This window comes from Alnus glutinosa, chromosome 11, assembly GCF_958979055.1.
Source record: "Alnus glutinosa chromosome 11, dhAlnGlut1.1, whole genome shotgun sequence".
NCBI classification, from domain to species: Eukaryota; Viridiplantae; Streptophyta; class Magnoliopsida; order Fagales; family Betulaceae; genus Alnus; species Alnus glutinosa.
In genome coordinates, this window is record NC_084896.1 from 24428614 (window position 1) to 24442255 (window position 13642).

The 13642-nt window shown below is 35.9% G+C and overlaps 2 protein-coding genes across 2 annotated transcripts; both read left to right on the forward strand.

Moving 5' to 3' along the window:
* The first annotated feature begins 2059 nt into the window (after positions 1-2059).
* Positions 2060-6538, forward strand: LOC133882564 (cyclin-A3-4-like). The gene is made up of 8 exons (XM_062321765.1): positions 2060-2386; positions 3776-4008; positions 4107-4182; positions 4510-4586; positions 4772-4805; positions 4900-5049; positions 5395-5529; positions 6112-6538. The coding sequence occupies exons 1-8, from the start codon at positions 2075-2077 to the stop codon at positions 6181-6183; spliced, it is 1089 nt and encodes a 362-aa protein (XP_062177749.1). The 5' UTR covers positions 2060-2074; the 3' UTR covers positions 6184-6538.
* Positions 6539-8151: 1613 nt separating this feature from the next.
* Positions 8152-13480, forward strand: LOC133881907 (TIP41-like protein). Its single transcript, XM_062320976.1, has 8 exons — positions 8152-8392; positions 8525-8710; positions 9319-9409; positions 9710-9823; positions 9912-9971; positions 10075-10116; positions 10523-10651; positions 13251-13480. The coding sequence occupies exons 1-8, from the start codon at positions 8253-8255 to the stop codon at positions 13359-13361; spliced, it is 873 nt and encodes a 290-aa protein (XP_062176960.1). The 5' UTR covers positions 8152-8252; the 3' UTR covers positions 13362-13480.
* The last annotated feature ends 162 nt before the right edge of the window (positions 13481-13642 follow it).

A 13642-nucleotide genomic window follows, 5' to 3' on the forward strand; every position in this document is an offset into this window, starting at 1 on the left:
AATCTTAACGATATTCAATAAAAAAAGAATAGAAAATCAAATGGTAGTATCAAAACGTTTAAAAAGTTTGCAGACCAATGTCACCTACCTATTACATGCTATTACATATATAATGGAGTCAACCCTCCGGGCTCTAGCATGGGATATGAACATGTTTGGGCTTGTTTGGCAAATAACAGAACTTAGTTTTGAAATTAGTAAAAAATAATGACGTGATACAAAATAAAAAGAATTTGTATAAAAAAGTGAAAAAGTTTTGTATTATAATGAATTTTTTTATTTGAAAAATAATAAAAAATTATTGATGTGATATAAAAAGTGAAAAAAGTAAGAATGTTTTGATGTTGATTGTTATTGAATAATGAAAAAAAAAAAAAATTGTAAATAGTGATCAACACTATTCTATAATGTACAAGAGCTTAACAAACAAGCCCAAATTGTCATTTAAAATAAAGTAAACATTTCTAAGGCCAATGAAATGTGGATTCCTACTTCTATAGAAGAGAATTCACATTTCCTGTTCAAAAAGGTTGGGAGGGAATTCACATTTTTTTGGGTATTTGGATTCCCTCCACTTTAGCACAACTGAATGATGTAATCTATTAAGATTTTCAGGAATTCTAAAAATATTACTCTCATCCAAATGCCCTATTTTTTATTTTTATTTTTAATTATTAATGGGTTGTATTAGTTCTTGTTATTACCTAGCCTAGAGCCTCTTATAATTCAAATTGTTTTTAGCTCTGCCCTTTGGTTAGTTGAGGTGCCGAGCCGAAACCTCTTATGAGTGAAGAAAGAGAAAAGAAAATATTAAGGTTAATTAACCTTGGATTAGCCTAAAATAAGTGAACAAAATGGAGGGGGTTTGCAAGAGGAATGATAGGTAGGGGCAAACCAACCGCTCCTGCCCCATTTTCATTAAAATGGGATTTTTATAACCAAAAACAACTTCTCATGTCTCATTAGAAGTTGCTTTTGATTAAAAATATTATTTTTTTAATAAAAGGGTCTGTTGGACCCGGTTGGTTTGCCCCCAACTATCATTTCTCGGTTTGCAAATGTGAAACCAAAAATTGCAGCCTACCATTTTGATCAAATACAAAATGAAAATGGGATAAAAAAAAAAATCCAGTTTACAGGACTGGAGACAGCCAAAGATGAATGGTTAGATAAGGCCCACGTGTCCAAACGACATAGCTCAACAAGGTTGCTACCCATGCAATTATGCAAAGCAAAAAAGCAAAAGCAAATCCATGGTGCACTGAGTATTTCTAGTTTATTTAAAATCAAATGGTCAAGATTTTGTCATTTAAAATATAGGGCGGCGATAGAGTTATTATAATTTTTACTATATATATATATATAAATTGACGTGACAATTTATGTGGTATTTATTACGTTAGTCACTAAACAATTAAATTTGATTGTAGTACACATGGTAATGTTCTGTGAACTGTCACGTCGGTTTATAAATTTAGATAACATTTACCATGTTGACTGCTAAATAATTAAATTTAATTGTAATTAACATGGCAATGTCACGTGAACTGCCCATCAATTTGTAAGGGATTAGCAGTGAAATTATAAATGTTAAGAGTTACTAAAAAGATAATTTTATTTAGTAGACTGGTATACGACTAGCATATTATTAGGATAACATGACAGTAAAAATTATTATTATTATTTTTTTTTAAAGTGTTGATTCAAAATTTAAAAGGGTTAATTTTTATTGTTAAATCATCAAATTATATTATAATCGTAAATTAAATAGCATTATTAGTCAGTAAAATTGCAAAATGATAAATACTAGAAAGGAAAATTTTCAACCATTTCTAAAGGATTCTGATATCCGGGGGGAAACTGTCATCCAAGCGCGCGGTTAAAATGATTTTTGAAACGGTGAAAATGGCGGCATCGAGGCTCATCTTCCCTCCCGCCTCTCTCACTCAAACAACAGTGCATATCACGCTCGAAGCTTGACAAATATAGAAACTCTGCTTCTTCTTCTTCTTCTTCGTCTTTCTGAACCATAAATAGAACATATCTGACTATCAGGGAAACGCTGTAATTCCTCATGGGCGCGCACGAAAACACAGTGCAGGCCACGCGCTCGTCCAAGAAGCGGGCTTCGGCGGTGCTCTCTCAACAACTCTCCACGGCAAAGAAGCGAGTCGTGCTGGGCGATCTCACCAACTCGTTGAATCTCGGGTCGTTGCGGGACTCGGATTTCGGTCCTAACAAACCCAAATGCACGTTGAAATGGAAGGAGGAAGAGGAGGAGGAGGATCAGGAGCCCTCGGAGGAAGAGACTGCGGTGAGCTCCATGGTTCATCCCCTGAAGTGCGCTTACTCAAATTCTATATACAAGCATCTTCAGGCCCAGGAGGTACAGCTTTTCCAATTTTTATTTGATTAATTTTTCATTTTTATTTTTCTTCACTTATTTGGTTGATTTTCTTACTGATTGGGATTTGGGATTTTGTTTTTTGAAATTGAAAATAGGATTCTAACATCATATCTGCTCTTCGGAATTGTATTTTATCATATCCATGCTATGTTTGTGGAAACAATCTTTCAATTATCAATTGGGTTCAGAAATGTGGAGTGGGTTCGTCCGGGTCCTGTTTGATTCAATGGCTAGAGTTTGTTTGTGCTTTCTTGAATGCTCACTTGGCTCTGCCTGGATTTTTCCTCTTGAAATGATTCGAAATTGATAAGGAGTTGGTGCATGATGCTCGAACATGTACCTTCTTTTTTTTTTTTTTTTTTTTTTTATTTATTTATATATATATATATATATATATATATATATATATATAAATACGTGGAAAGAAAATACATTAACTAGGGCCGGCCAACCCTGAACATAAAAAAAACAAGAAAAACTAAGAATGAAAGTACGCAGAGACAATGCTTCTGAAGATGCGGGCCTATTGAACATGTACTTTTTAAGAGTGCGTATTTATTTTCTATTTATGTATTGATTACAAGTCTAAATATGATTAAAGCCCTTATGTGTCTTGAACTTGTACTGAAGCTAATATTAAGCTCTATTTGTTTTGAGGTAAAACGTTTTCATTGTGATTTTTTGGTATTTTATAAAACTACTGATTTTTTGGTATTTTATTGTGAACTTGAAAATATTTTCCATTTTCCGTTATTTGGTTGGCAATAAAAATGTTTCCTCAATGTTAGAGTATATTTGGATTACTCTAAACTTAAAGATTTGATGAGGATTGGCTAACACTCACAACATTGTTCACTTGTGGGGGTTGTTCCGGCGAGCGTTGGTATCAATGGGAGAAGGGGTGATGTTCGAGGTGTGTTATGGTGTGGGTGTTCGTTGGGAGAGGAGGTCTAAAGAGATGAGCGATCGACGGAAAAAGTTTTATGCCTTAAAAAAAATGTCAACTACTTTACAAAATCCAAAGGGGGTGTTTTAACTGAACATGTTTTACGGTTGACCAAGTTTTCCAAACGCAACATACACCGAGAAATGCTGAAAAGGTTTTATGGAAAATGCTGAAAATATTGAAATTTTTTGGTTTTGTTATATCTGTTGCAGCTACTGAAGCAACTATTGGGTTGAACTGGTTTAAGTTTTGGGGAGGATTTTGCTTTCTCCAACACATAACGAAGAAATCTAGTCTTAAATTTTAACTCCTGTATCTTCCGGCACTTGTCATTACTCATTAGTAACAACACGCTTGTATGCTTCTGATGATGTTGGGGCAATCGTATCTAACTTGCCTAATGATGTTGGTTGGTAATTCAGATGGAGGTGAGCAGAAGGCCATTGCCTGGTTACATGGAGTCGGTTCAAAACGATGTTGCTCCATATATGCGAGAAATTCTGTTAGATTGGTTGGTAGAGGTTGCGGAGGAATACAAGCTTGTCCCAGACACCCTTTATCTCACCGCATCATATATTGACAGATTCCTCTCTTACCGTGCTGTCGGCAAGAACAAGATACAGCTACTTGGTGTTTCATGCATGCTTATTGCGTCGTAAAGACATGATCCTATTTTGTTTTATATTTTATGCAAATAGTTTGCGTCGGTTTTCATTCTTGAAATGTTCATTGCTTTATGGTTTGATGATACAGAAAGTATGAAGAGATCAGTCCTCCACATGTTGAAGACTTTTGCTATATGACAGATAATACATACACCATGGAAGAGGTTTCTGTCTATTTCTTTCTTTTTTTCTGCTTTGTCCTTTTTACCTTTTTGGTGCCTGTCCTTCCCTCTATTTTCTCTCTTCTCTCTTTCAGTTTTCTTCTTAAAAAGAGGTAAGGAAAAGAGAAAAAAAAAAAAAAAAATCCTTCCTCAACCATGCGAACAGGTATATTGGGCCGACTTTGACGTATATCTCTTGGCGTCCAAATTATTGAAATCTAAGATTCAAATCTCAATATTTCCTACATTTTCTTGTTAACCAAATTGAACACTTTCTTCATTTCCCTTAATAAGGCTTTATAGCATGTAGTTTTGGTGGTCATTTTGCAGGTGGTGGACATGGAGAGACATGTGCTTAAATTCTTGAACTTTGAGATGGGTACGCCTACAACAAAGACTTTTCTCAGGCAAGAATGCTGCAAAATGTTATTGGACTGCCTTCTTTTTGTTTTGGGTTCCAATGTTGTTTGTTATGGCATCTATGTTAATTTCTTAAGTTGTATTTGTTTTTCGTGCCCTCTTTTTCTTCCACATAAGTGATTAATATCCAGATGCTAATATGATAAACATCACATTTCTTATTGTTTTTCAGAATATTCACGAGAGTTGCTGAAGAGAATGGCAAAGTAGGCCAACAACTTCACCAGTACTGATATTTGTTCTTTTGTCATTTCTTTCTTCAATTTTAGTTACCAATTCTGTAATGTTTGTGCTTTTCAGTCATTAAAGTTGCAATTTGAACTATTGGGTTGTTATCTTGCGGAGCTAAGTTTGTTAGATTATAGATGTGTGCCGTTCTTACCATCAGTGCTTGCTGCATCGGCTATTTTTCTTTCAAGATTCACGATCGAACCTGAGATGCATCCTTGGGTAAGAAAGCTTGAATTTTGCACTATAGAAAGTACAATGACTAATCTGAAAATTGGCAATTTTTTGGGATTGGGAATAATCTGATCAACGGTAAAAATTCTTGAAAGCTAAACACCATTATTTGGCAGTCATTCTGTATGAATTGATGAAAGTCTTTCAAGTGAAATAATGGGGGGAAAGGTAGCATGCTAGGAAGAGAAGAATGCATAGATTAGGTTTTTTAATTGTTGATATAATTTATATTCAATAACTTATAGAATATTGTTTGAAACTCTAGAATTATCTGGAAAGTGTTTTTTTTTTTTAATTAGGGATGGACCATGAATTCTGTTGCACATTATGCAGAGTTTAGCGCTTCAATGCTATTCTGGCTATAGACCATCTGACTTGAAGGAATGTGTCCTTGCCATTCATGACTTGCAACTAAATAGAAAGGAAAGCTCTTTGCAGGCAGTAAGAGAGAAATACAGGAAGCACAAGGTATTCTTGTTTTATGCTCCTTTGATATGCATCTTCTACAGGCACTATTGAATTCAGTAATCCCATGAATGTAGCTTCCTTAGGGATTGTGGTTCCTGTAAATAGCTGAAGTGAACTGGTTGGGCATGGGTGTGTATTTTGTTAGATCAGTATTTATCCCAAAATTAAAGTCAATATAAAAAGGTAAATTTAGTCATTTAATCAATACTTTAGCATTCCTTTTCACGTGTGAGTTCGAACTCTCAAATAATAAGTAAGGCTTAACACGTTAAATATTTTAATTGAAATTGGGGGTGAATTATGGAGCTAAAATTCGAACTCATAACCGTTGCTTTGATATTATGTTAAATCGTTACTTATTTCAAAGGCTTAAGCTGATAGAAAATAGATTATTTAATCATTTAATCAATACTTTAACATTTATGTTGATTTATGCCAATTTTATGTATGCTCTCCATAGATACATTTTAGAGTTTAGTACATGAGATTGCTGCTTTCTTACAAACATTAATCTGATCATAACTGAATGATCTTTTCTGATAACACTTCCTCTAACTTTTTTTGGCCTGATTCTGATGACAGTATATGTGTGTATCAACATTGACTTCTCCCTCGGAAATTCCTGCATATTATTTTGAGGCCATCAATGGATAGGAATCCATGACATTGTGAATGAAGTCTACTTTGAAGTCTGAAGTAGTCTTGTCATAGAGTTTCTTCTAACAGATTACAATTTACTTCTCTCTTCCAATACTGGCATTTTTGCTGAATTGGAGGGTGTAATAAATCACTTGCTGGTTGAGAGCTGCTCGATTTGAAGTTGGCATGTGTTGAAGTGCCTGAAAACTTTGTGCTCTGCATGTGCATTGCATCACATGTAGAGCCATTATTGACCAATATTTCAGCTTTAATGAGCAGCTCCTTTGCTAGTTATGAAGATGTGAGCTCATTTCATGTAATCCACAAAATCAAAGTTCCTCTTTTTGTGATTCATTTGTAATTTGTGAATATAAACAAGGATTGAGAAAATGATTCTTCACTCGATCTCTTTCCATCCCATCACACATTCCTAAATTTTCAAACATTCTATGAGAATGGGACATCCATAATTGCTTGTAGGATATAGGATCCTTGGGCGACAAAAGGTGTCTATTACATTCTTTTTTTGTGTTTGAAATTTGTGAATGTTTGGTAAAGCTTTTGAAATATGTTTTTGTATTGAGTTTTAAGTAGAGTTTTTGAAGAGGTGAAAAGTGAAAAGTATTGTCTATGAACAAAATTGTTTGGAAAACTTTTTAAAAAGTGTATTTTAATATTTCTGAAAAGCAAAAAAGATTTAGGTGCTCAAAATATAAAAGAAAAAAAAAGTAGAAAATTGCTATACCCTTTTTTTCCACTGGGGTGGCTGTGTTTCCGATCCTTTGTTAGAGGTAGCTGCATGACCACTTCCTCTCTTTAGCTTGTGGCCTCTTCCCTATTTTTTTTTTCCCCTAATTTGTAAAATTTTTGTGCATATTCTTTTCAAAATCTTGGTACCATTTTAGTATTTTTGAAAAATGATGTTTTCTGTTCAAATTCCACACAAATAATCACAAAACGACACAAACCCACGTGCTTTATGCGATTTTGATTTAACGTTTTAATTTTCAATTTGATAGATTTAAGACTTGAGTTTGAGTTGATTTTGAATTCAAAACCTCTATTAGATTTTTTGTCAAATAGGTAACAAAAATAAGTTTGAAAAATATTATTATGTTCTTCTAATGAAAAAAAAAAAGCAAAAAGAAAAAAAAAAAAAAGAAAGAAAAAAAACCAGCACAGACACCCTAAGTTTGGGGTTGCTTGCGAGCTACCCTATTTTTTTTTTTTTCCTTTTATTTATTTATTTTTTATTAGAGAGACATAATAGTATTTCATACTTATTTGACAGAAAATCTAACATGCATCTCACCATAATTTTTAAAAAAGAACTTTAGAAAAATTGTAAATATTTAGAAAGTCGAAATTTTATTCCAAAAACATGACCAGTCAAAATTAATGATGTGTCATATTAAATATTATGTGATAGTTAATATGACCAACAAAAAGTTAACTTAAATATTTGCACGCATACCTCAGTAAAAATAAAGATGTGTCATACTAAGTACTAAGAATTTTTAATTTTTTTTTTTTTTTGGTTGTATTTTAATAAGGGATAATGCAAAATTTGATTTACGTGGTTTAGAATTTTAACAAATAACTCCCTCAAACTTTAAAAAGTTATTGAACGCTCCCCAATAAATAAAGAAACAAAAAAAAAAATAGGTTCATGCCCTTAAAAAGTTGGTAGAATATGTTAATGTGCCACATCAGCACCAATTATAGTGTGACATATATGTAACTTACAATAAAAAATATTAAAAAATTAATATAAAATATACCTTAAATTTTTCTAAGAATTTGATTATACATTTCTAAACTTCATATACCAAAGTGAAAATTTATGTAATTTCAATATATTTTTCACAAGTATTTTGAGTGTTGTAATATATTTTTATTAATTTTCTCTTCCCATTTAATTCAAGCCCATTGTCAGCTCCAAGTCCAACAGCCGTTACAGCCCGTTCCAGTTTAGACCCGGTCTCTCGCACGCTCAACGACTCAACGTTCATAACTTCATAGGCTAGCCGAGAATCGGAAAGCAAAAGACGTCTGAACAGGAAACCGGAGGAACCGGTGAAGACATGGAAGTGGAAGCGGATGAGAAGGAGCTTAAAGCGGCCGGGGCCGAGCCCCTGCCTGACAGCCGGCGCGGCCTGCGCATCCATGGGTGGGAGATCGAGTCTCGCAAGCGCTCAATCCTCACCTCCTCCAACTTCGTCCTGTCAGTAAAAAATTTGTCTAAAAAGTCACAAATTTCTATTTCGTATAGATTGCACATGAATTTAAGGGTTTTCCAATTTCTATTTCAATTTGGAGTTACTTAGTGAGATCTCTGTGTTGGTGGTGCTTGCAGGTGGGAAGAGAAACTTCAGACTTCTCACCTGCCGGAGATGGTTTTTGGGGAGAGTTGTTTGGTTCTTAAACATGTGAACAGTGGCACCAAAATCCATTTCAATGCCTTTGATGCTCTGACTGGATGGAAGCAGGAGGCGCTGCCGCCTGTTGAAGTCCCCGCCGCGGCGAAATGGAAATTCAGAAGGTAATTTCTTTGTTGTGGACAATTGGATCGAACTACATCATGCATAGCTTTTATAGTGATACCACCTTGTCACGCCTTGGCCCCTGATCTTAATGAAAAGGGAAAACCTACCTCCTAGTGGAATTCACATCGGAAGAAGACACAGTGCAACAAGCATTACACAAAATTAGAAATTTACCTTAATATACCTGTCTAGGGCATCAACTCAAATTTCTATCGTGGTGTCGTTTCCTAATCTTGCTGATTAGCACTAGCTCCCATATCTTCTGTAAATAAAAGATCGAACTTACGCATGTTACCGACATGCAATTCGATCGAAGTAGAGGATGAAATTGTATCTAACTTCTACGGATAAAACATGTTCTCTCCACGGGATAGAAATGTAAATGTTCTCTTACTCATATAGATGTCTGAATTTCCTCGAGTTGGCTTACCGTTGATTGGCAGTATAAGTATTGAAAGAATGCTGCTTATGTGAAATATTAATTTGAGTGTGTGTGTGGTCGTGATTTTGTGTTTGTTTCCATCAATCAAATCATTGTTGTCAATATACCAGCATGTGCAGAGGGATTGTTTTTTGGTCTTAAATTATTATTGTGAATTTGCAGCAAACCCTCCCAGGAGGTAATACTGGACTATGACTACACATTCACAACGCCATATTGTGGGAGTGAAACAACTGAGATAGATACAGAGGAGGTATGTGCTCCCTCGTTTTCTATAGCTGTGTGAAATTTGCGTTGTCTGGGCTCCTCTTGTAGATTCGACTTTGTGTATGTGTTGCATAATTTAATGAGTTCCCTGTCCCTGTCCCTTTCAGTGCATTCCTTTCTTTTAGTCTTTTTCAATTTCAGAATGTAAGACAAATATTTTTCTGGAAACAGAAAGGGATAATTTTAGCCGGCTTCTGAATTTGGAGGATTGTCATTATGGCTTTGACTGTTGTTTTTATAATAATAACACCGATATATTGTGGTTGGTACTGTTTCATATGGTCAGCGTGGAAGAGGAGAAATCTCTCAGGAGGCATGTAGTCTCCAATGGGAGGAATGTGAGGAGCAAATTGATGTTGTTTCACTGGCATCAAAAGAGCCTATTCTCTTCTATGATGAGGTGTGCATCTTGATACCTAGAACCAGGTATGTTCTCTTCCCAGAATATGTTTCCATGCCATGACCAATGTAATCATGTAATGGAACAGGTAGTCTTGTATGAAGATGAGTTGGCTGATAATGGAGTGTCACTCTTAACTGTAAAAGTGGTAACTATTCGATCTTTTAATATGATGTCAAACTGCTATCTGCACAACATTGAGATGGTTAAGGACTAACCACGTTCTTGTTTTTTTTTTTTTTTTTTTCTAGAGAGTCATGCCAAGTTGTTGGTTTCTTCTTCTGCGATTCTGGGTGAGTCAACTTTATTGGTTCACGATATCTCTGCATGACATTATATAATGCAATGGAGAATTTGTTTGATTAAATTTTTCTAAACATATGTAAATGCATTTTTTTTTCTAGCATGTATAAATCTTTTTGACCCACACCCGTATTTCTGATGTTCAAGCGGCAATACGCATACAAAGGGCATACTCTGTTCTAGTAAACTCTGAAACTTATAAGGGACTACATATGTGCTTCACTTTCTTTTGCGTGTTAATTAACTCACGAACAAAGCAAGAATTGGACCCACTGCCTCATCCACCACCCCATACTTACGAGGGTGAAAGTGTCATTAGGCCCAAAGGCCATTACTTTATGTTCTCTTGCTGTTTATAGAATTTTTGTTTAGTCACTGAATCAGTTCTTCTTGTAGCTTAGAGTTGATGGCGTGCTTATGAGACTAAGGGACACTCGTATGCATTGCATCTTTGGAGTTAATGCAAATCCCGTCATTCTTCGAGAAAGTTGCTGGAGAGAAGCAACATTTGAAGCTTTATCTGCTGTAAGTTTGCCTCTTTTGTGTGTGCACTTGCACTTGCATGCATGCATGTGTGCAAAATCATAATGTTCTCTGATTCTAGGATGATAATCTTGTTATTTTAGTCTTTACACTTTAGAAAATGCTGTGCATATGTGCAATGATGCTAGGTTGATGATGTCGTTTCGTCTATTTGCCAATCTTTCACAGATATTCTTATTTTATCTGCATTTGGAGAGTCAACAAACTGCTCCTGTCACTTTCTGGGTGTTACAGGGGATAATTCGGTTGCTTTAGATAATATTAACTTCAGTAGTATGGTAATCTTTTAAAGTTCAAAGACTCCTTGTCTCCTGTACCCCAAGAAAACACACTATGCCTGCACACGTATCTCTTATGTATCTCTTTTGGAGTATGAACTGCATTTTCTTTTCAGCTGATTTTGTAATGGTACTAATATGTTGGGTGTGGGATCTATTGAACAAGTAGGAATGAACTGCATTTTCCTTTCCCTCCATAGACACTACAAAAGGCACAAAGGCATCATCTTTCACACAACACTTCGAGTGTTACTGGCCGTCCACCAACAGGCATACAAGTCAATAACTTGTCTAGACATAACCTATGATAGCCCAAAGCGACTGAAAAAAAAATTCAGTAAGGCACATGAAAACTCACAGTGGAGATTGGAGAAGATGGAAGATGGTCCACGAAATCTCAATTCCTTCTACACATACAACATTGATCTACCATTGACATGTCCCTTCCTAAGATTGTCCATGGTAAGGATATTTTCTAGGGCCGCCGTCCAAGCAAAAGAGGCCGCCCTCAAAGTAACCTTAGTTTGCCAAACACTCTTACAAGGAAAAAGAAAGCCATCATTACAACCTAGGGCATTGTAGAAGGAGTGTTGTTTGGAAGGTGGTGCATTTGTGCCTTTTGTAGTGTTAGTGAAGGGAAAGGAATGATGGGTGTTTTGAGGACTGCGTGAAGACTTTGGAGGAGTTGAATTCTTTATTTTTCAACACTTTGTATCTTTGACAGTCGCTTATGTTTCTCTTTAGTTATTAGTTATCATGATTTTCTTGTTTTTTTTGCTCCTACTAACTAGGTGGCTTCTCTTGTATACTTCTTGTGTACATGGAGGTGTTTTACGCTTTTAATGATAGCTCTATTAATTATGAACAAAAAAAGAAGGATCTAACATCGGACAACCCTATTTTGGAGGGAGCCCACTAAAGCTTGTCTTCACCTTCCCGTCTCTCTAACTAATGAAAAATGCTACACACACCCAACTCCCCACACCCAATTTCCACATCAGATTTTTTTTTTTTAAATGAAAACTCTCTCTCTCTCTCTCTCTCTCTCTCTCTCTCTCTCTCTTATTCTCCCTCATTCTTCTTCTTCTCTCTTCTGGTCGGCAAATGAATACGGAGACGGAGAGAGTGCCGGCCGGCTGGCCGGGATCTAGTCGTTCCCCAGCCAGAACGACCGGGGATTTGGCCATTTCAAGGCCAGAACGGCCGGATCCGGTCCTATCCCAGCTAGAATGGCCGGATACTGGCCGACTGTACGGGGAAGGGCTAGAACGGGTGGTCGGCTGGAGGTGGGAGGGAGAGGGAAGATGGAGGGAGGAGGCGGAGAGGAGATAGGAGGGGAAAAAGAAAACGGAAAAAAAAAAAAAAAAAAAAAAAAAAAAAAAAAAAAAATTGATGTGGAATGCCACATCAGGGTGTAGGAATTTGGGTGTGGGGAATTGGGTGTGAGTGTAGCAGCTCTCCTAACTAATTACAACACCTTGTAGAATAAGGCAAAGACATCCACCTCTCAATCATGAGCTGCTCCAAGGAAACTTACGTTTCACTAATTGGTGCCACCAGCAAACTCTAAGTGAGCCACTACGGAAGCATCTTTCGTGCAGGCAATACCATATAAAATTGGAAATGCTTCTTTTAGGACCATATCCCCACACCATAGATCGTGCTAGAATCTAACCTTGAAGTCATCTCTCACCTCAAATCTGGTATGACTTGAAAACCTCCTCCAACCCCTTCTAATATTATTTCATAACTCCACTCCAAACGCCCTAAGAGACTCATTAGAACACCACCTACCCCAAAAACTACCAAATTTAGAGTCTACCACAACTCTTCACAAAGCCTCTCTGTCATGCACATAATGGCATAGCCATTTTCCTAAGAGATCACAATTGAATATCAACAAGTTCCGAAGAAGAGAGTGCTATGGTGAGAAGAAGAGAATGCTAGGCAACCAGGTCTGCAGTAGATGACCAAATCACTAGAAATTCATGGATATTTATAAACTTTTGATTCTTCCTTACTCTAATGTTAGAAGCTTAAACTTTTAGTGCAAAGCCAGGACACTGACATCATTGAAACTGCATTACTTTTCAAGTTTTTAGACAGTTTCTACTAGGTAAAGATTTAGTACAATCAGTCACTCATAGTAGTCTGCATTCTCAATCTGTTTTCTTGTTCTGTTTGTTCTCTTTATGTTGGCACCTTGTTTAACTATGAAGAAAGAGATCAGTTTTATGTCTGTATTGTCAGGATTTAGAAGTATTTTCTTTTCTTAATGCATTGATTGGTCAAATATGGTGCAGAAAGGATACCCTTCTGATTCTGCTGCCTATAGTGATCCGAGCATCATCAGCCAGAGACTTCCCATCGTCATGCATAAGACCCAAAAGCTTAAAGTTCCTGGTAATTTGTAAGGTTATAACTGTCTTCATACAAAAGGACTCAATTTTTATCTGTGTTTTGGTTGTAGAGAATTTGAACATCCAAATTCACATACGCATTATTTTGGCTCATTCTCTCATGTTTGACTTTTTAGTTATCTTCGTGCATGTACACAAAATTTAGCTTTCAACTTTCTACTTTGATGTTTTATACCATAACTTCATTGACAAATTGGACCGCAGAAAGCAAAAGCAATGCAACATGAGTTGATTATGGTTATTTGTGGTTCAACTTCCACATGGTAATTATGTTA